General features: G+C 51.3%; 1 protein-coding gene and 1 long non-coding RNA gene across 8 annotated transcripts in view; one reads left to right on the top strand and one right to left on the bottom strand.

Annotated features, from left to right (window-relative positions):
• The window catches only part of HVCN1 (hydrogen voltage gated channel 1), a 542,590-nt gene that overhangs the window by 27,995 nt on the left and 495,337 nt on the right, over positions 1 to 19,258 (bottom strand). The window contains exons 1-4 of one of the 6 annotated variants that reach the window (XM_081802250.1): positions 7,084 to 7,259; positions 6,479 to 6,558; positions 1,593 to 1,632; positions 1,039 to 1,187 (exon numbers count right to left, since the gene is read on the bottom strand). Coding sequence is in view for 4 of the 6 variants with exons in the window: in XM_081802246.1 (XP_081658372.1) it covers positions 1,593 to 1,613 (21 nt within the window). In the remaining 2 variants the exon portion in view is untranslated. Of the gene's footprint in view, positions 1 to 1,038; positions 1,188 to 1,592; positions 1,633 to 6,478; positions 6,560 to 6,952; positions 7,039 to 7,083; positions 7,260 to 19,258 lie in introns of those variants that run through there. The other 5 variants (XM_081802251.1, XM_081802246.1, XM_081802247.1 and 2 more) reach the window with 5 other exon arrangements.
• On the top strand, positions 5,449 to 12,798 carry LOC115942218 (uncharacterized). Of its 2 annotated transcripts, none has more exons than XR_004076830.2 (4): positions 5,449 to 5,675; positions 8,073 to 8,200; positions 9,524 to 9,743; positions 10,542 to 12,798. It is a non-coding gene; the product is annotated as an uncharacterized LOC115942218 (long non-coding RNA). The 2 variants fall into 2 exon arrangements; XR_014139806.1 differs by lacking the exon at positions 5,449 to 5,675 and adding an exon at positions 7,283 to 7,458.

The raw sequence follows: 19,258 nt of genomic DNA, 5'->3' as shown, positions 1-19,258 counted from the left end.
TCCGTCTTCCCCCGTACCTGGTTCCCTGCTCCGGCCCTCCAGGTGTTGGGTCTGGAGGCCCTTCTGATCTCAATGGCCCCAGTGAGGGGCCCACATGAACCACGGCCTCTCCTTTACGGCTCTGCCCATGTGCACCTTCACACATTCCGTTTTGGGACTTGACAGGGGTCTGTCGCTCGGCCAGAGGAAGCCACAGGCAGGCAGGGACCCGTGCTTTCCTGCTACAGCCTGACAGCTGTGGTCCGTGCCAGGACACAACTGGTGCTGATAAACATTTGTTAGGTGCACGAATGACCGAGGGAAGGAATCCTCCCCACGAGCCCTTGTTGCCCCTGTGATCCCCATTCCCTGCTCCCTCCCTGCCAGGGGTGAGCTCTTCCCCCTGGAGACCTACCCTGTCTTTGGGAAAGACTGTGTTTGAGAAGCATACAATCAGTAGTGAGTAATTAGGGCATGGAAGCCAGGCAGCATGGGTCCAAACCTCTCACCAGCTGTGTGGCCTTGGGCAAATTGCTAAACCTTGCTGTGCTTCAATTTCCCAAGCTGTAAGAGGGGGAAAGAAATAATAGTACTTTTAATGCACAGGGTTGTTGTGAGGACTAAAAAACCAAATACACAGAAAGCCCTGAGCACATGCCTGGCGCAGAGTGAGCGCTTAATAGATGTTGTTCATGTTATTATTGGTACTGCTCAGCCACCATATTTTATTTAATTTAAAGATGAACATTCTCCCCAGATGCAACATTTCTGAAGTCAGAACTGGTAGCATCTAGAATGGACCATTTCCCCCCCGCCACACTGTAAACAAAAAAAAAAGCCCTAAAATCCAAGTGACTCTTACAAAGAAAGGGGGCATCATTATCATCCCATGACCCTGCTTCTTGGACCTGCCCTGATCACCCTGCTGCTACCCTGAGCCTCCGGCTCTACCTGCCAGGCCCCCGGAACCTCCCAGGGAACAGCAGAAACGGAAGCCAGCATTTCCTTTCCACCTTGTCCTCACCCTTCGCAACAGATGTCCCCCCAAGCCCAACAAACCTGCACCGCAGATATCAAGGACGGAGTTTAATAGTTGCTTGGGATGATCACATGATACAAAAGGCAAAGCATTTGCTCTGGAGTCAGGCCGGGGTGAGATCCTATTTCTGCCACTTTCTACCTGTGTGATCTTGAGCAAGTGTCTTTATCTGTAAAATGGGCAGCAGGGAAAAGCCACTTAGGGACTATCAGCCTAGCAGTTTGAGATCACGGTCTCCTCAACTCTTCCTGACAAGGCTTCAGGAACAAGGATAATTTTCTCTCCCTTTTCCAGATAAGGAGACGGAGGTCTCAGCGAGGTGAAGGTCAGGGCCTCGTGACACATGGTTATTAAAATGCAGAGGTGGGATTTGAAGGATCTGATTCAGATTATTAGGCTATCTTGAGGTCTGTGAATTCCTGCTATAGTTTTCACCTTTGTGACTAAACGCTTCGGTGTGGCAGAAACAGCCCAAACAGGTGTTTTCCCTTTATCCTGTTTGAAACACCAAACAGAATTGTCTTCAAGCCTGGGGAGGTCCTTTAACGCTGCTGGTCCACCAGAATTAATTTACCTTTTCATCCCAGGTGGCCATTTTCCTGTCCTCTCTGGATCTGAAAAATAAGAAAACATTTGTCTAAATCTGACGTCCTGCTATCATTTATCTTAGTATGTGCTTTGCAACACTTTGTTACCAATTATTTTTAACTTGCTTATGTTAACAGTGTCTGAAAATAGCATAAAGCTCAAAGTGTATGCAGAAGGATGCACACCCTTGGTATATATCCAAAAGAATTGGAAACAGGCCCTCAAATACATATACACAAATACTCATAGTCAAAAGGTGGAAATAGCCCAAGTGTCCGTTAGGGGATGAATGGATAAATAAAAGCTGTTCTATCCATACAATGGGAATGTCATCCAGCCATAAAAAGAAACGAAGTCCTGATCCGTGCTAGAGCATGAATGAACCCCTAAAACATGACACTAAATCAAAGAAGCCACATGAAAACTTCACATATTACGTGATTCCACTTATATGTAATACCCAGAATATGCAAATCCACAGAGACAGAAAGCGATTGGTGGTTGCCAGGGTCTGGGAGTTGAGGGGTAGGGAGTGACTGCTTAATGGACGCAGGGCTTCCTTTTGGTTTGATGTAAATGTTCTGGATAGAAGTGGTGGTTACGTGACATCGGGAATGCACTAAATGCCACATTCACTAAATGTTCACAGAGTTGTAAAATGGTTAATTTCATGTTATGTGAATTTCACTCCAGTTTAAACTTAAAAAAAAAAAAAGACACATAGACATACATTACAGTATCGGGAATGCTCTGGAAAGCAGCAAAGTATCTATATGTCCACCAATGAGGGTCTGGTTAAGTCAGTTTAGGTATATCTGAGCAGTGAGAAACTCTAGTGTTGTTAAATCTTCTTCGTATGTGGATGAGGAAGGAGGTGAACGATATAGTAAAACAAAGAAAAATTCACACTGCAGCATAATATACACAGTATGACCTCCATCTACGTGAAAAATTACATATGCACTTTTATTTTTTTTAAAGATTTTTTTTTTAAATTTATTTGACAGAGAGAGAGACAGCGAGAGGAGGAACACAAGCAGGGGGAGCGGGAGAGGGAGAAGCAGGCTTCCCGCGGAGTAGGGAGCCGGATGTGGGGCTCGATCCCAGGACCCTGGGATCATGACCTGAGCCGAAGGCAGACGTTTAACGACTGAGCCACCCAGGTGCCCCTACATATGCATTTTTAAAAATAAGTCTGTAAGGATATAGCCAAACTCTTTACAGTGATTATTGCTGGACAAAAAGGGAGTGATCTGGGGGACTGATTTTTGTAGGTATTTTCCTTCACTTCTGGAAGGTCTGACCTTTTACAACGAGTGTTACTTCTTAAAATTTATTTTTAATGTAGGTGACATAGGCATGTACTAAAAAACTGAAACAATTCAAAAAGATATACTATGACTAGTAAGCCTCCTTTCTACCCATTCTTCCCAGAAGCAGCCACTCTTAGCAGTTTCCTATTTGGCCTTCAGGGGTATCCTATGCCTTCGCAAGCACATCCATATTTACTCCTTTTCTCTCGTTTAAACTTCAACAAATGTGAGTCCACGCACTCTGCTCTGAACCTTGCTTACTTCCCTTTAGGGTGTGGTGGGCTCCATAATGACCCCCCCTCCTTCTAAAGGTGCACCTGTCCTAATCCCAGAACCCGTGAATATGTCACTTTACATGGCAAAAGGGACTTTGCAGATGAGATTCAATGAAGGATCCCAAGATGGGGATTATCTAGGTGGGCCCAATGTAATCAGAAGGGTCTTTATGAGTAGAGCAGGAGAATCAGAGACAGAAGGATATGTGAGTACAGAAGCGGAAGTTGGAGGGAAGGGATTACAATCCAAGGAACGTGGACAGCCTCTAAAAGTTGGAAAGGAAACAGGTTCTCCCCTAGAGCCTCCAAAAGGAATGCAGCCCTGCCAACACCTCGATGTTGGCCCACGGAGATGGATTTTGGATGTCTGATCCCCAGCACTGTAAGGTAACAAATTTATGTTGATTTAAGCCATCCAATTTGTGGTAATTTGTTATAGCAGCCATCAGAGACTAATACAGTATTTCCAATTGTTCTGGATCAGTACGTGCTAGATCAGGTGCACTCCTTGGAATGACTCCACAAGGTTTCCCTGTAGGAATGTGTGTAGTCTCGCTAGTGATCAGAATTTAGATTATTTCCCAAACTTTTGCTGCCCCAATGTTCCAATGAGTAACCCTACACACTGTGTGCTTTTATAATTTAAGAAAAAATTATCATTTTGAGAAAATTATTCACAAAGACTTAAAAAAAAAGTTCTTTCTCTCCTCAGTACCATGCTGCGGGCACAAGGGACTCTCAAAGGGTTTCTTGCTGGTTGACTGGCAGAACAGTTTCTGCAACCAGCAGAGTTCAGCTCAGTGTGTTCCTGTTCTAGCCCCTGGGGGCCCTCACCCTGCTCTCATGAGACAGTCTCAAGTGGAACCTTTAGCACAAGCAAAGGTGAAGGGAACAATTAAGGTGCCCTGGAGATTTCCTTCCACAAGACAGGAAATAGAACGAGCACATTTATAGAAAAACACCCAGCTTCACTAATTCAAGCAACAGAAAATTTAAAGATACATACATGACCTTTCCATTAAACTAGACAAAAGTGTTAAAACTCAGTGCTTGTGAGGCTGTAGGGAAACTTGCACATACCGCCAGGCATTGTTTTTCTTCAACAGCCTTCGGGTGCTAGGTGGCAAGTGCCTTCAAAATAATCATACTCTTGACTTGAACACATCAGTTTGGGAACTATTATCTCAAATCATTTCGTAGCAAATTACAGGTACAATGTGGACAAGCTAATTTGGATATGATGGCTAGAACCTGGAAAGACCCCATAAGCCCCACTTCAGAGAACAGCTGCGGAAGGCAGTGGGCTGTTAGAAGGAATGACAATTCTGAGGTCTATGTGTGTGTGTGTATATATATATATATCTTTTCTATACAGAAAGAAGGCTGTTAAGCAATGACAAGTAGAACCCTGATGGTTGTGCACACCACTGGCAACTGTAAAACATAATTGGAACATTTACTACGTGCCAGGCACTGTGCTGGGTTCTGGGGGAACCCGAAGTAACGAAGAAAAAGGTCAGAACCCTGCTAGATGGATACTTTAGCTGGGTAGACAAACAAGGAACGTAAGTAAGGTAACATCCCCTGAGCCTAAGCATGGGAAGAAAGAGAAAGAGTAATGCAGTAAGAGAGCAGGCGAGTGTGGGTCCTGTGGGTGTAGTGGTCAGGGAAGACTCCAGAAGGCAACTTGGACAGTGGTCCCTGAATTGCAAAGAGGTAAATCACAAGAAGATGGCCAAGAAGAGCATTCTCTGGAGAAGGAAGACCACGTACACAGGCCCTAGGAGGGCAACTCCCCTCCACCAAACCTCAGCAAGTCCAAGGAAGAAAGAGGAGGTCAGTGTGTCTACAGGGAACATGCAGTGGGAGAATGGTGGCAGGAGACAAGAGTCTGATCTCACAGAGGGCTTGGGAGGCAACGCTGAAGATCTGGGGGTCAAGGGTGGTGGCAGGGAGGCCAAGAGGAGGCAAAAGATGGTGGCGATGCAGAGGAATGGCCAGATTCAGAACATGCAGAGGAGTAGAAGCTGCTGTGGGCTTAGATGTGGGGGATGAGAGGAGGAGCAGGTTTTGGGGCTGTAAGAGTGTGGGCTTCCTCCTTCTTGCTTAAACCAGTGATCACGGAGGGCTTGGGGACTGCAGAGTGGTTCTGGAATTGTGCAAGCCTCAGCCCAAAGATTTTCAAAGCGCTGCTCCTACTAGTCTTTCCCCCAGGGACTCAAGAGTGTGAGAAGTTGCTGCTGCTACGCTTGGTCTTACTCAAGAAGCTTCCAGCTGCTGGTGGGGCTGTCCGGAAATACTGCAGATCTCAGATAGCCCTGACTGACCTGAGGTTAAAGGTGTCTGGGACAGAGGAGTGCTTTCAGAGGGGCTGGAAGGAGCTGGGGTGTGGGTGGGGCAGAGCTCCGTAGTAACCTTGAGCCAGGAGCTGGGCTAAGCCTTTATACCAAGCATCTCACTTCATCTCAGCAATGCTGTGAGGTAAGTACCATGCTTAACCCCATGGGACAGTTAAGGGAATGGAGGTATGGAGAGGTGAAGTCCTATGGCTAAGCCTGCAAAAGCCCCTGCACCCAGCAGAGGTGCTGCCTAGAGATCTGGAAGTTCCCACGCGCCGGCTGTACCTCTGTGTCCTGGAGTTGCACCTGTCCCCAACCCACCATTCTCATTCCTCAGCACACCTTGCCCCAAGATACGCTTATTTTTTTATTTTTATTTTTTTTAAGATTTTATTTATCCATTTGACAGAGAGAGACACAGCAAGAGAGGGAACACAAGCAGGGGGAGTGGGAGAGGGAGAAGCAGGCTTCCCGCCGAGCAGGGAGCCCGACGCAGGGCTCGATCCCAGGACCCTGGGATCATGACCCGAGCCGAAGGCAGATGCTTAACGACTGAGCCACCCACGCGCCCCAAGACCTGAGTGTTTAAAAGTATTCCCAGGTGAAGGATTTTTTTTTTCTTAAGATTTTATTTATTTATTTGACAGAGACACAGCGAGAGAGGGAAAACAAGCAGGGAGAGTAGGAGAGGGAGAAGCAGGCTTCCGCTGAGCAGGGAGCTGGATGCAGGGCTCGATCCCAGGAGCCCAGGACCATAACCGGAGCCAAAGGCAGACGTGGCCCCCCAGGTGAAGGATTTGCTGCCCTTGAGGATGGCTCATTTCAGCCTCCTCCTGGGATACCCAGTACTACCTTTATCCTCACTTCTCCCCCTGCAGTCTCCCCGGGGCGGGGGGGGGGGGTGGCAGGGATGATGGATAAAAGGTTTTAGGGGTTCACACAGACCTGGGTGTAAGTTCTGGCTCTGCCTCCTTTGGCTAGGTGACCCAAGGCAAGTGGCTTGGCCCGAGATTTGGTTTCTTCACCTGTAAGAGGGAGACAAAGTTGGTATTTACCTCACCTGTTGCTGCGCTCAGCGGGTGATGAAGGCACCTGTCTCCAGGTTAAGCCCGCCATTCAAATGCTTCTCAACGCTCCCGTTTTCAAGGGGAGGTAACTGAGGCCAAGAGGGGCTTCCCTCCAAGACCTGTGGCACGGCGCCTCCTGTCCTGCCCCTCCACCTGACTCTAGTACGCCCTGGACAGGGCAGGGGGTCCCCGGGTGGGGGGGGTCCCAGTCTGCCCGCGCTGGCCGGCGCTGTTAGACGCTGAAACAGAGGGCAACGGGGGGCGGCGGGGGAGGGCCCGAGGCGGGGGTGAGGGTCCGTTCCCCGGAGGGGTCGGGATAGGGGCGGCGCGCTAACAGCCGGGGAGCACTTACCCTGCGACCCTCCCGCCGGCGGCCACCGCAGCAACTGCGAGCTCGGCGCCCGCCCCGCCCGCCCCTTCCTCCCCGCCCCGCCCCCCGGGCCGCCCTCTAACCCTGCCCGCGCCACGGTCCCGGGCTCTTGCCTGTCTCAGCGCCCTTGCCCTGGCCTGTCTGTGTCCCTGTTGGTCTCTGGCTGGCCCCCTCCCCCGCCCCCTCCCGCTCCGCAGGCCCGGAGCCTGGCCTGGGCCTCCTGCGCTCCCGCAGATGGACAAAGGTCCCGCCCTTGGGAGCCAATCGCGAATCACGAGAATCCTGTCCCCGGCTAGCCTGAGGGAAGGGGTGGGAGGAGGGAACCACTTCCTTCCTCCTGCGGGACGGAGTGGGGGCGGATCCACTCCCCTCCCCACCACACACGCCCGGGAAGCTGGGCCTGATGTCCGGCGGCACTCCGTCCTGTTCACTTAGGGGTGGCTCTGCGTGGCTTTGCGTGTCCCCTGCACTGTATCTGCCCGGCAGAGGTTGGAGAGCGGGCAGAATGTCCTAAAGGGATGGCCAACCTTGAAGCCCGCAGGCCACCCCGGAATGGGGGGAGGAGGTCTCTGCGCTAGAGGAACGAGCCTTCCCGCCTGGAGGCTGAGCCCCCTTGCTCGGGCTGACTCCTCCTTACCTTCCAGGCCCAGCTTCACCGTCCCTCTCCTCCGGGGGCTTCCCCAGCACTCTGCTCACGCTTCATTTCTGGCACTGTCCGGGAATCCGTTTCCGTTAGCCTCTGTCTTCCTAAAAAGACCATTTGTCCCAAACCTCAGGGTGGAGGGCCTCTCCTACACATCTCCCTGCTTCTGGTTTAGTTGGGGGGCGGGAGGAGTCTCCATCCTGGGGGCTGTCTTAGTTCGCTATTGCTGCTCTAACAGGTTACCGAAAACCCAGTGGCTTAAAACACAAATTTGTTATCTTAGGGCTCTGGAGGTCAGTAGTCTAAATGGTCTTAATAGGGCTAAAATCGAGGTGTTGGCAGGGCTTTGTTCCTTCTGGAGGCTCCAGGGGGATCCTTGCCTTTTGGAGCTGACAGAGGCAGCCTGCATTCCTCAGCTGCTGGTGGCTTCCCTCTCACCTCTGCTTTCATCTCCTCTAGAACTGACCCTTCTCCCTCCCTCCTGAAAAGACCCTTGCGATGACACTGGGCCCACCTGGATAACCGAGGCTCCTCTCCCCCTCTCTACAGCCTTGACTTCATCACACCTGCAAAGTCCCTTTCGCCAGGTATGGTAGCATATTCACAGGTCCTGGGGGGTAGGATGGGGACATCTCTGGGGCCTATTGTCTGCCTATCACAGCGGTAATGTTTCCATTGGCTTCCACCAAGTCTGCTTTTCCCAATCCTGCCCCCCGCCCCCCACACACCTCCTGTAGGGCAGTAGGCTTTCTTAAAAACATCTCAGTCTGGGGGAGCCTGGGTGGCTCAGTTGGTTGTGCATTGGACTCTTGATTTTGGCTCAGGTCACGATCTCAGGGTTCTGGGATCAAGCCCCGTGTGTGTCTGGCTCTGCGCTCAGCAGGGAGTCTGCTTGAGGATTCTCTCTCTCCCTCTCCCCAACCCCCACGCTCAGTCTCCCTCTCTTTAAAAAAAAACAAACAACATCTCAGTCTCATCTGACTTCTCAGTCACATTTTGTTACTGCAACATTCTTATTCCAGTCCTTAAGCCATAGTCTGATCCATTTTATTTTTTAAAAAATATTTATTTATTTGAGGGTGGTGGGGAGAGAGCAGAGGGCGAGAGAATCTCAAGCAGACTCTCAGTCTCACAACCCTGAGATCATGACCCGAGCCGAAACTAAGAGTTGGACCCTTATCCGACTTCGCCACCCAGGCACCCCTAGTCTGGTCCATTTTAAATGTCAATCTTATATTTGATTAAAAATGTCCCTCCCCTACCAGTGTCAGCTGGACAGAGTGGAGAGGATGTGTGCACTGGTCTGGTCTCTGCATCCACTCCCTCAGGAGTGGGAAGAGGTGGAGAGAACAGGTATCAGGTATCTCCTCCCCTAATTGCCCACCCCAAAGCTGCAACCCTCTTGCCGTTGGCTTTAACAATTGCTCCTGCCTGTAGTTACCAGCTTAGTGCAGACAGGTGGTGGCCTCAACAGGCCCTAAGAGGGCAAGGCTCAAACCACGTCCCTGGCCTGATCTTCTAGCAGACCCCTGCTGGAGGCATCTGTCATCATCCTTCCCGTGTGCTGCCTCCTTGCCCTGCCCTGCCGTGGGCCTGGGACAGCCCACACCTGCCAACCTTACCGGTGCCCTGGAGACTGGGACCACCAGCAGGGACCTATTTCCATACTTTTGAGGAATCAGGATCCTAAGAGAGCAGGTTAGCAAGTAGGGAGAATTTAGTGATGTTCTCAGTATTTCTGTCCACAGAATGCCTCTACTGCTCAGTCTTCTCAGTTGGACAGGAAAAGGTCTCAATTTTGTCACATCTGGCACATAGTAGGTGCTTTATAGCTCTACTGAATAAATTAGTAAGTCAATATGGAGTGTAATAAGATAAGGGTGCCCACCGTCACTGCTTCTATTCAACAGTGTACAGAAGAGCCCAGCTAATTCGGTGAGACAAGAAAGGAAGCGAGAAGGACCAAGACTGAAAAGAGAAAATCTCTCATCTGCGATCTATGTGATTATCTGCCTAGAAGATCCAAGAGACTCAAAGGGTCATGTTGGATGCCTGCCATGTGGTAGGCAGGCCCTTTCCAGACACTTAATAGAAGATGAAGGAGCAGCTCCGTCCTCAGAGAGCTCCCCTGTGAGTTGGGGAGGCAAGGCTCGGGCATGTTTCTCTATGGTCCAGAGAGTCTAAGGCTGGTCATTTAGGATGGGAAAAATTACTTTATTTTCATTAACTGAAACTGAGCATTTCCTTCCATGATGAATGCAGGTAACAGCCCATATAAGCAGGACCCACGGCTTTGTCATCAGTCGAGATCACAGATGTCTTCAAATCACAAGACAGTTATTGCAGATACCTTAAAATATAGCTTATACTCACCCCTGCTTCAAAATTACTGTAGTTATTAAACCAGCTGTTAGTTCTCATATATTTATGACAATTTAAAAAATAATTCAACAACGGCATTTCAAGATAATGGGTCTTTTGTAATGCAAGGCATTCTATATTATACATTTAAAAACATTCCCCCCGAGAAGAGGACCCATGTTACAAAAAAGGAGTAGAAACTCCCGCTTTAGAGGAAGGGCTTGTTCTCTGGTTTGAGAAATGCCAACGCAGTCCTCTTGCACAAGGGATTTCCTGCCCCACTGCACCTTTCTTATCAAGCAGTAAGCCCAGCTTGCTCAAGGACGAGTCTGTCACTGTCCCAGGAGCTTTTTGGTGTCCGCCTTTTGATGTTCATGGAGCATTCTGAGGAAGGTCAGAGCACAGCCCTTGGATCTGGTCTGCTTGTGCCCCAGGGGAGCGGGCACTGGGCCAGGGCATGGGCTCATTCTGGCTTGACCCAGTGGAAGAGAGGGGGCTGCCTCTGCTGGTTTTGGTTCCTCCAAGCCAGTGTTTTCAGCTGCTACAGTTGACTGCTTCCCTTTCTAGGGCGATGTGAGGTCCTGGCTTGAGGAGAATGCGAGGAAACAGAAAGAAGTCCATGAGATTTCAGCTGGGGCCCTCTTTGGATTTTCCAGAGTTACATCTGCCGTCTGGGTCCAGAGGCTGCTTCGCCAGCAGATGTGATTAATCTAGAGGAGGTGACAGCCACACAAGGCTGGCATACCTGTATGTGATCATGTAGCTACATTAGAGGTCATGGCTAACTCTGACCCCCTTCTCTGATACTTGGTTCAAGCTTCTGCTTCATACATAGTTCAGAATCACGTGGAGGAGTAGAAAGAACAGAAGAGTTGGCACCAAAGAGACCTGGGTTTAAATCCTGCCTCCATCCCTTCCCTTGCTAGGTGGGTGATCTTTCATTAATTGAGCAAATAGCGTCTGAGTGCCAACTATATGCTGGGCACTGAGAACACAGAGGTGAATGAGACAGACAGAGCCCACCTCCTCTCATGGAACTTACTCTCTGTAGGGAGGCACACAAAGACCCAATGGTGGTATTATGAAAGAAATAACCAGGGGGTTATGGCAGAGAATTAACAGTGGTGGGGAGAGAGGAGGTCCCACTGAGGTAGGATGGTTGGGGAAGGCCTCTCTGTGGCATTTAAATTAACACTCAAAACTGAGGTAGAGCCAATCATGAAGGGAGGGGAAAGCCTTCTAAGCAGTGGGAACAGTATGTGCAAAGGGCCCGAGGTGGGAAAGAGCCTGGCTTGGTGAGAAACCAAAAGGAGGCCAGAATTATCCCAACATGGTAGGAGGGGCAGAGAGTGGTGAGAAGTAGGTCAGAGAGGAGAGCAGGGGCCAACAGGAAGCACTGGAGTTCAGGTGAAGTGCAAGAAGCCATGGGAATTTTAAGCAGGGGAGGGACACAGTTTGATTTTTAAATTATTGTGGTAAAATACACATAACATAACCATTATAAAGTACACAGTCAGTGGCATTCGGTACATTCACAATGTTGGACAGCGCTCACCACTACTCAGTTCCAGAACTTTTCTGTCATCTCAGAAGGACACCTGGTGCCCATTAAAGAGTTGGTCTCCATCCCCACTCCCCTCCAGCCCAAAGGTCCCACTGACCTGCTTTCTGTCTCTATGGATTTGTCTGTTCTGGACATTTCTATATACAGAGTCATACAGTATGTGGCCTTTTGCGACTGGCTTCTTTCACTCAGCATGTTTTTGAGGTTCCTTCATGTTGTGGCATGGATCAGTACTTCATTCCTGTTATGGCTGAATATTCCGTTGTGTGGTGGTGCCATAGTTTGCTTATTCTTTCATCCATTGATACAGTTCGCTTTTCCTGAGGTAATTCTGGTGGCTGGTTCGGGAGTAGATCTCGGGGAAGGCAGAAGTGGGAGTGCAGGCCAGATAATGGCTGGGACTAGTGTGCTGGGAGGAGGAACGGAAAAATGGGCACAGATTCGGGAGGTAAAACAGATACCGGATATGGGACTGACCGGGACCACGTGTGGACTGGACGTGGAGGGGGAGGCGCCTGAGTGTGCAACGCCCGAGTGTTTGCTGGGACGGAAAAGTCTGGGAGGGGACATCCCAGCTGTTTGTGATCACATTTGAACTGTCGAAGTGGAGGCGTCATGTGGACAGTAGGATTTGAGTCTGGAACTTGGCAGAGGGGTTTGGGGTGTGATGTTGTGATAGAAGAAATAGATATTTTGGTCTTCGTCCATGGCTCCTGACCAGAGCGCCTAAAACCCTTGTAATTTCCTAAGTGGTAAGAGTACTAGGAGCAACTTATAGTTGTTTTTTGTCCCCAGCTCCTGAAAAGCCTCCAGAGTGATAAAGATGAAAGGAGCATCTGTTGTTATTCATAACAAGCCCCTTTCCAACACACCTGAGTGTATGTGAATGAGGTGACTTTTGGAAAGCCCCCCAAGAATGGGGGGCTGGCTGCCAGGGGCTGGAACTTTCAGTCCCATCTCTACCCTGCCTTCCTCCCACCCCCGCCCAGCCTCTGGGGGAGGGGAGAGGGGCTGGAGGCTGCATGAGTCACCAGTGGCCAGGGATTGAATCAACTGTGCGTGCACAGTGGAGTCTCCAGTCAAAACTCTAAGTGGAAGAGTTGAGTTTCCTGACAGGCGAACAGGTGGAGGTGCTGGGAAGATGATATGCTTGGAGAGGGCCTGGAAGCTCTGCACACCACCCCCTAATACCTTGCCCTGTGCATCACTTCCATCTGTCTGTGTGTTGGGTCCTAGAATAAATCCTTAATTACAAGTAAACCGTTTTCCTGAGTTCTGTGAGCCATCCTAGCAAGTTATCGAACCCGAGGAGGGGTCATGGGAACCTCTGATTTATAAGAGGCCCAGGTGAAAACCTGGACTTTCAAATGGTGTCTGAAGTGGTGGGGGGTGGGGTTGCAGGATCTTGTGGGACAGCACTTAACCTGTGGGGTCTGCACTAACTCCAGGCAGTTAGTGTTGGAACTCCTGGGTGTGGAAAACCCACACGTTTGTTGAAACAAAAGTATGGAACGTGGAGAAACACATGGGGTTTTTCTTTGAGGTGGTCATCAGCACAGAGCTGGTGCTGAAAACCCGGAGCCAGGCTGACCCCGGGGTGTGGACAAAGGGCCCAGTGCTGAGCTAGAGGTTGAGCAGGTGAGGAGGAGCCTGCAGAGGGACCACAAAGGGTAACCGGAGGAAGAAGGAAAAGCCAAAGGCGTGTGGGTCCTGGAGGCCAGGAGGCCAGTGGTCCAGGAAGACAGAAGTGTGAGCGTGTCAGAAGCTGAGGAGAGTGGGCCGACAGGGAGGGACAGTGCAGAGAAGGAGGGACATGGAGAAGAGACACAGGAACCACCGGGAACAGTGGCTGCTCACGAAAGGGAGCCGAGAGAGGGGACAACAGTGGGAGGTCTGGCAGGGCCCACACAGAGCCCCTAGCCTAGATGGTCCCTAGAATAGAAGAATGTCGGGCTAAGGTGTGCTGAGCATCTTGTCCCCACTCCATGGAGAAGACAGAGTCTCTGAAGGTTAAGTACAAGGCCATGCAGCTGGTGAGCAGCCGAGCTGGATCAGGAAGCCTGCTCCATGGCGGGGCTCTCGATGGACTCCTTATCTGCCTGCCCAGGAGCAGGGGTGCTAATGTTTGTGAGCCAAGTTCTCCAGGCTTCTGGAATCTTCCCTGCCTGTTGACGAGGGTGAGGCTTAACGTTGGAAAGACGAAGGCACAGGACCCTGGAAGTATATTCTGACGCTCACGCTGGTGAGCAGAACCTCAAACTAAAGGATTGAACAGCACTGCCTTGTCCCACCTGCTGGTTACTCATGGAAAATACTCAACAATGTGGTTCAGCCTTCCTGGCCAGTTGGAGCAGGTTCGACCAGATGGGTCCCACATTGGCACAGAGGGAGACCTGGGATTGACCCCCAACTTCTTTCCACTCAGGAGGTTAGTCCAAACCCATTTTGGTGATTCCATCTGTCCTTGCCATTATGTTTCCAGAAAGGGCGTGTGGCGCAGTGCTCTGGCCAGTGAGACCTGGGGGAATGTGTGCTGGGGCCTCTGGGAATTGTCCTCTTTCCAGGAGGGGCCTTCCTCTCTTCCTCCTCCTCAGGTCTGGAGCTCCTGCTCGCAGCTGGAGGGCGGAGCCCAGGCTGGAAAGTACCTGGGCCCCAGGGATGCTGCCGCTGACCATCCACCCATCCACTCACCCCGAGCAGCCACGTGCAGACGTCCGTTTTTGAGAGGCGATACAGTTTACTCGTGTTTGGGTCAGGGTCTTTGTTCCTCACTTCCAGGAGCATCCAGACCCCGTCCATACTTGGGACGTTTACTGCTCAGTGGCCATTTCACTTTCCGTTTGGGGACTGAACTTAGTCCTGTTGGGTCCGGTCCGGTGGAAGTGTTCACCAAGGTGTCCCCTCTTTTGAGAGGTGGGCATGTGGCCCAAACGGGGCCTAGGGGGAGAGACGCGGGGAGACCTCAAACAGTTGGCATCTGCTCCCATCAGGGTGGGATCTGCAGTGCAGCCGCTCTGTGGCTGCGGGTGCCTGTCTGTGCCAAGCCTGGGTCTCGGCCTCCCCTGCCAGCCTGTGGGAGCCTCGCGGTCTGCCAATAATCAGCCGGAGCTGGTTTCTGTCGTTGGCATCCAAGGAACCAGGCCAGAGCTGAGGGAGAGAGAGAGAGAAGACAAAGCCCCTGGCGTGAAGGTGCCCGCCCCAAGGCGGGAGGCAGATGGCCAACAACCCGCTCATGTACGTGAGCACAACGAAGTGGACGGTTAGAATAACTGGGAGGACAGAACAGCCACCCGCTCGAGGGAGTGCCTACTGTGCATCGGGCCCCGTGCCAGGCCTCTTAACCACATCCTCTCATTTAATCTCCACAACAACCCCTGGGAGGCAAGGACTCTGAGTTCGGGTGACGTTCTGCTGTAAGAGAGCGCCCCAAATTATCATGGCTCAAACAAACCAGAAGTTACTTCTCATGCCAAAGGCTGGAGGCCTGACTTGCGGGGCAGGTACGGTGGCTCTGTTCTATTGAGTGGCTTGGGGTCACCGCTCTGCCACTCCCAGGGCCTTCCCTCCGGGTCAAAGGTGGCAGTGTGTGCATCTCAGGCAGCAGGACTGAGGGTGTGCGCCAGCAAGAGACGACAGATGCATGCCAGCCATCCCTTCAGACAGCCTCTGACACTGCGGCTCCCATCCCATGGGGAGCCCTTAGTCCTGGGACACCCAGCTGCCAGGGACCACGAGAAACGTACCTTTTATTTAGGGCATCGTGTGCCCCACAGAAAAAGTCTCTGATGGTTGAGGAAGTGCAGAGAGCGCTTCAGGAAACGGCCAGGTACCAGACAGATGAGAGAAACAGAGCTCAGAGAAGGAAGTCCCTTGTCCAAGGACACCCAGCTAGGAAGGGGCAGGGCAGGACTTGAGCCCACCCTGCCTCTGGGAGCTACAGTTACAGGCACGCAGAGGGCAAAGCCACAGGGCAGCTGAGGGAGGAGGCTTCTCGGGGACAGCGATCGTGAAGCTGGGTGTCCTGGGTTAGGAAAAGGAGGAAGAAGGACATTCTGGGAGCCGAGGTTGGAAGGCTTGAGAACTGTTTGGAAGAAAACTTCCTTTCTCGGGGCAGCACCTTACAAAGTGCTCTCTGGCCACAGCCTGACCATCCCTGGCCATTGGGCGCTCACGCCTGCGAGAGCTGTTTGTAGGGATATTTATCATCGGAGCTCCCCTTTGGAGTGTGGTGGCCATCTTCAGTTTCTTCCTGCTCGGCACCTGTCCCCCCTCTTCTGGTGACGTCAGCTGTCCCCTAATTTCAACCCAAGCGGTTCGAGAGTGGCTGACCCAACCAGGCCAGTGGGGCTCCATGGGAGGCTCTGGCTGGGCCCCTTTGCTGACAATTCCTCCGCTGGGACTGCCATTTGCAAGGATGGGTGAGCCTGGGCCTGGGGGGCAGCATGTGGAGAAGGCTTGCCTGGGGGTCAGGCCAACGCAGACAGGAGCAGAGCTAGCCTGCACATGTGAGTTGCACAGGCCAATAAATTCCCTTTCTGCTGCAGCCAGTTTGATTGGTGTTCCTGTCGCTGCCCCCAGAAGAGTAACTAACAGAGGCAGGGATGTCAGGCCTCTTTTAACCACCACCTGGGCAGTGGTGGTGGTGATGGGGTGCTGGGGGAGTATCGGTGTGTTTTATTATAATAGGGCCTGGAGCAGGGTCTCTACAAGTGTGGTCCGAGGACCCCAGTGTCTGCATCACTCTGGGACTGAACTCGATGAAACCACACATTCCTGGGCCCCAACTTCCAAATCAGAATCTCTGGAGGCGAGGCCGGAACGCTGTATTTCTGTCAAGCACTGCAGGGGAGTCCCATGGCACCCAGTCTGAGAACCAATGGCTGAACCAGGTGACCTGGGATCCAACCAAGATCCTGACGCCAACTTGGGTGTTAAGAAATCTAGATTTTCAGTAACAACCAGACGGAGCCCTTCCACTGACTGGTTGTTTCACGCGCGCCTGGCACTGTGCGAGGAAATGCCTTCTGTGCACACGCCCTTATGCAATCCTCGCAACCGCTGGACATGTTTAAGGAGAGAAACGGAGGCTCAGAGAGGCTGACTGACTTGCCTCACGTCACTGCTGGTGAATCTGAAGCCAGTTCTGTCTGTCCCAGAGTCCCCACTAGTCAGCACTGTGCTTTAATGCCTGCTGTCTTTCCAGTGGAAATAGAACTTCTTGTTAGGCACATGGCTTTTCATTTTAGAAAAGGATCTTGAGGGGCCCCTGGGTGGCTCTGTCGGGTAAGCAGTTCAGCGTCTGCCTTCAGCTCAGGTCGTGATCCCTGGGTCCTGGGATCGAGCCCCACGTTGGGCTCCCCACTCAGTGGGGAGTCTGCTTCTCCCTCTCTCTCTGCCACACCCCCTGCTTGTGCTTGCGTGCTCTCTCTCTGTCAAATAAATAAATAAAATCTTAAAAAAAAAAAGGATCTTGATTATTCCCTACCCCCCACCTGATGACTCACGTGAAGCCCTACAATTCTGCCTCCCAATGTCGTGGGGGTACACCCTCTCTTGCCTTCACCACGACTACCCTGGGCCATGTCACCACTGTCTCTTGCTTGTAACAGTCTCTCCAAGTCCACTCTTGCACTCTTGTCTTCCTCAGACCTGCTCCCCACACTGTACTGACAGACAGCAATTTTGACACAATCTCATCTCTGTTAGGAAATATCACAGATGTTCAAATAATTATGCAGAATACTATACAAACGTGTCTTTACCACCAGGTTAAGGAATAAAGTGCTTATTTCTTAAATCACAAAGCTCAGGACCCTTGCTCTTGGGATTAAAACACAGGAGGCCCTGTCTATCTGGCCCATGCTCCTCTACACCCTGCCCACACCCCTTTACTCCGCGCCTGCTCTGCCGGCCTTGATTTCCTCTCATACACCAGGCTCCTCCCTCAGGGCTGGGCGCACCTGCTCTTCCTCTTTCTGAAATGCTGTGCCCGTCAGCTGGGTCCAGCCGTTCCTTCTCATGCTCGGCTGTCACAATGGCGGCTCCTTAGGAGGGTCTCCCAACACTCCCAGGCCGCCCCCCATGCCTGCCTCATGCACACCTACGCATGACATTCAGTTCTTGGCTCACTGCCCGTGTCTCCCACCAGACTGAGTTCCATGAGGGCAGGACCTCTGTCTCCCCAGGGCCTGGTGCAGAGTAGCTGCTATAAATAGCCCTGGATGAAGAAAGGCACTAACGAGTTATCAGCTTTTGCAACCCCAGGAAAATAGGTAACATTCACTCACTTGATGCCTATTTACGGAGTGCCTCCTGTGCTGGGCTAACATTTCATTTTAAAAAATGTATCGTTTGCCTTAGTAATAACAATCTGCCTCAGGTTCCTCATTATTCAGCAAAGCGGGGATCAGAGTACCTACCTTGTAGTAGGGCTCAGCATGGAGCCTGGCACTCACAGTGAGGGGGGAGGGATGGGGGCCGACATCAGGACGGGCACCAGGTTTTGCGCCAAACAGAACATGGGCATCACCCAGCTTGTGCAGGGTCTTTCCTTGGGCTCTGGCCAGCAACGTCCAGTTTCTTGAGCCACACCAGTTCGTGCTGGTGCACTGTTTCTTCTCCGCACCCTCCAACTTTAGGCTCTGATTGCTTATCTAGAGGGATTACAAAAGCACTGGAAGGTGCTCAGTGCCTGTCAGCGTGGGGGAATTCACTCCTCTGCTCTCGGAGAAGGAAGCAGCGGGGAAAGGAGCCCATTAAAATGACCTCCCATACAATTCCACCCCATCTGCCACCAGAAGGTGTGGGCTGGGCTGGATCACAAAGGTGATCTGTGAAGATTTTTCCTGGGAAACACAAAGATATAGGTACTTGAGTGATACAACTGTTGATATTTGATAGTAATTTTAAACCATTTTATTGAGAAGCTGCTTTTTTCCCTATCACTAAGTTGATGGAAAACATAAGAAGCCCATTTTGGCTACAAGTAACAGAAAACTCATTCAAACTGACCTATATAATAAAGGGAATTTGTCTCTTTACTGAACTAGTCCAGTAGTAGGATAGGTTTCAGGTACGGTCTGATCAAGACTTTGGCTGTTTGCTATTCTCTTGGCCCTGCTAGTTCCCTTGGGTTGGTTTTCTCCCCAGGCTAGTTTTCATCCCTTGTTGCAAAATGTAGCAGTTGTAGGCTTAACATTGGCATACCATCACTTCTAGAGGAGCGGGGCCTTCTTGGTGCTGCCCCCACTCCCCAGTCAAAGGATGGTCCTGGGCTTCCTTCTGTTTTGATTAGGTCAATCTGGATTGTCTTTCCATCTCTGAACACACTCTGACCAGGGGAACACTGGGTGCTAGGTGGCTCGGGCTGGGCTGACCAGTGCTAAACCAATGTCTCTGCCAAGGAGTAGTGGGTTAATTCCACTCAACTTTCCCCTCCATATACCAGGAGAGAATGGGGAGCAAGTTAGAGAGGCAACCGTACTGTCTAAACAGTTGGGGACTATCGGGGTACCTGGGTGCCTCAGTCAGTTAAGTGTCCAACTCTTGATTTTGGCTCAGGTCATGATCTCAGGGTTGTGAGATGGAGCCCTGCGTTGAGTTCCACGCTCAATGTGGAGTCTACTTGAGATTCTCTCCCTCTGCCCCTCCCTTCCAATAAATAAATAAATAACATCTTTTTGAAAAGTTGGGGGGGCGCCTGGGTGGCTCAGTCATTAAG

This window comes from Leptonychotes weddellii, chromosome 13, assembly GCF_054177405.1.
Source record: "Leptonychotes weddellii isolate Sample4059 chromosome 13, ASM5417740v2, whole genome shotgun sequence".
Classification (NCBI taxonomy): Eukaryota; Metazoa; Chordata; class Mammalia; order Carnivora; family Phocidae; genus Leptonychotes; species Leptonychotes weddellii.
This window is presented reverse-complemented; position numbering and strand designations above follow the sequence as displayed.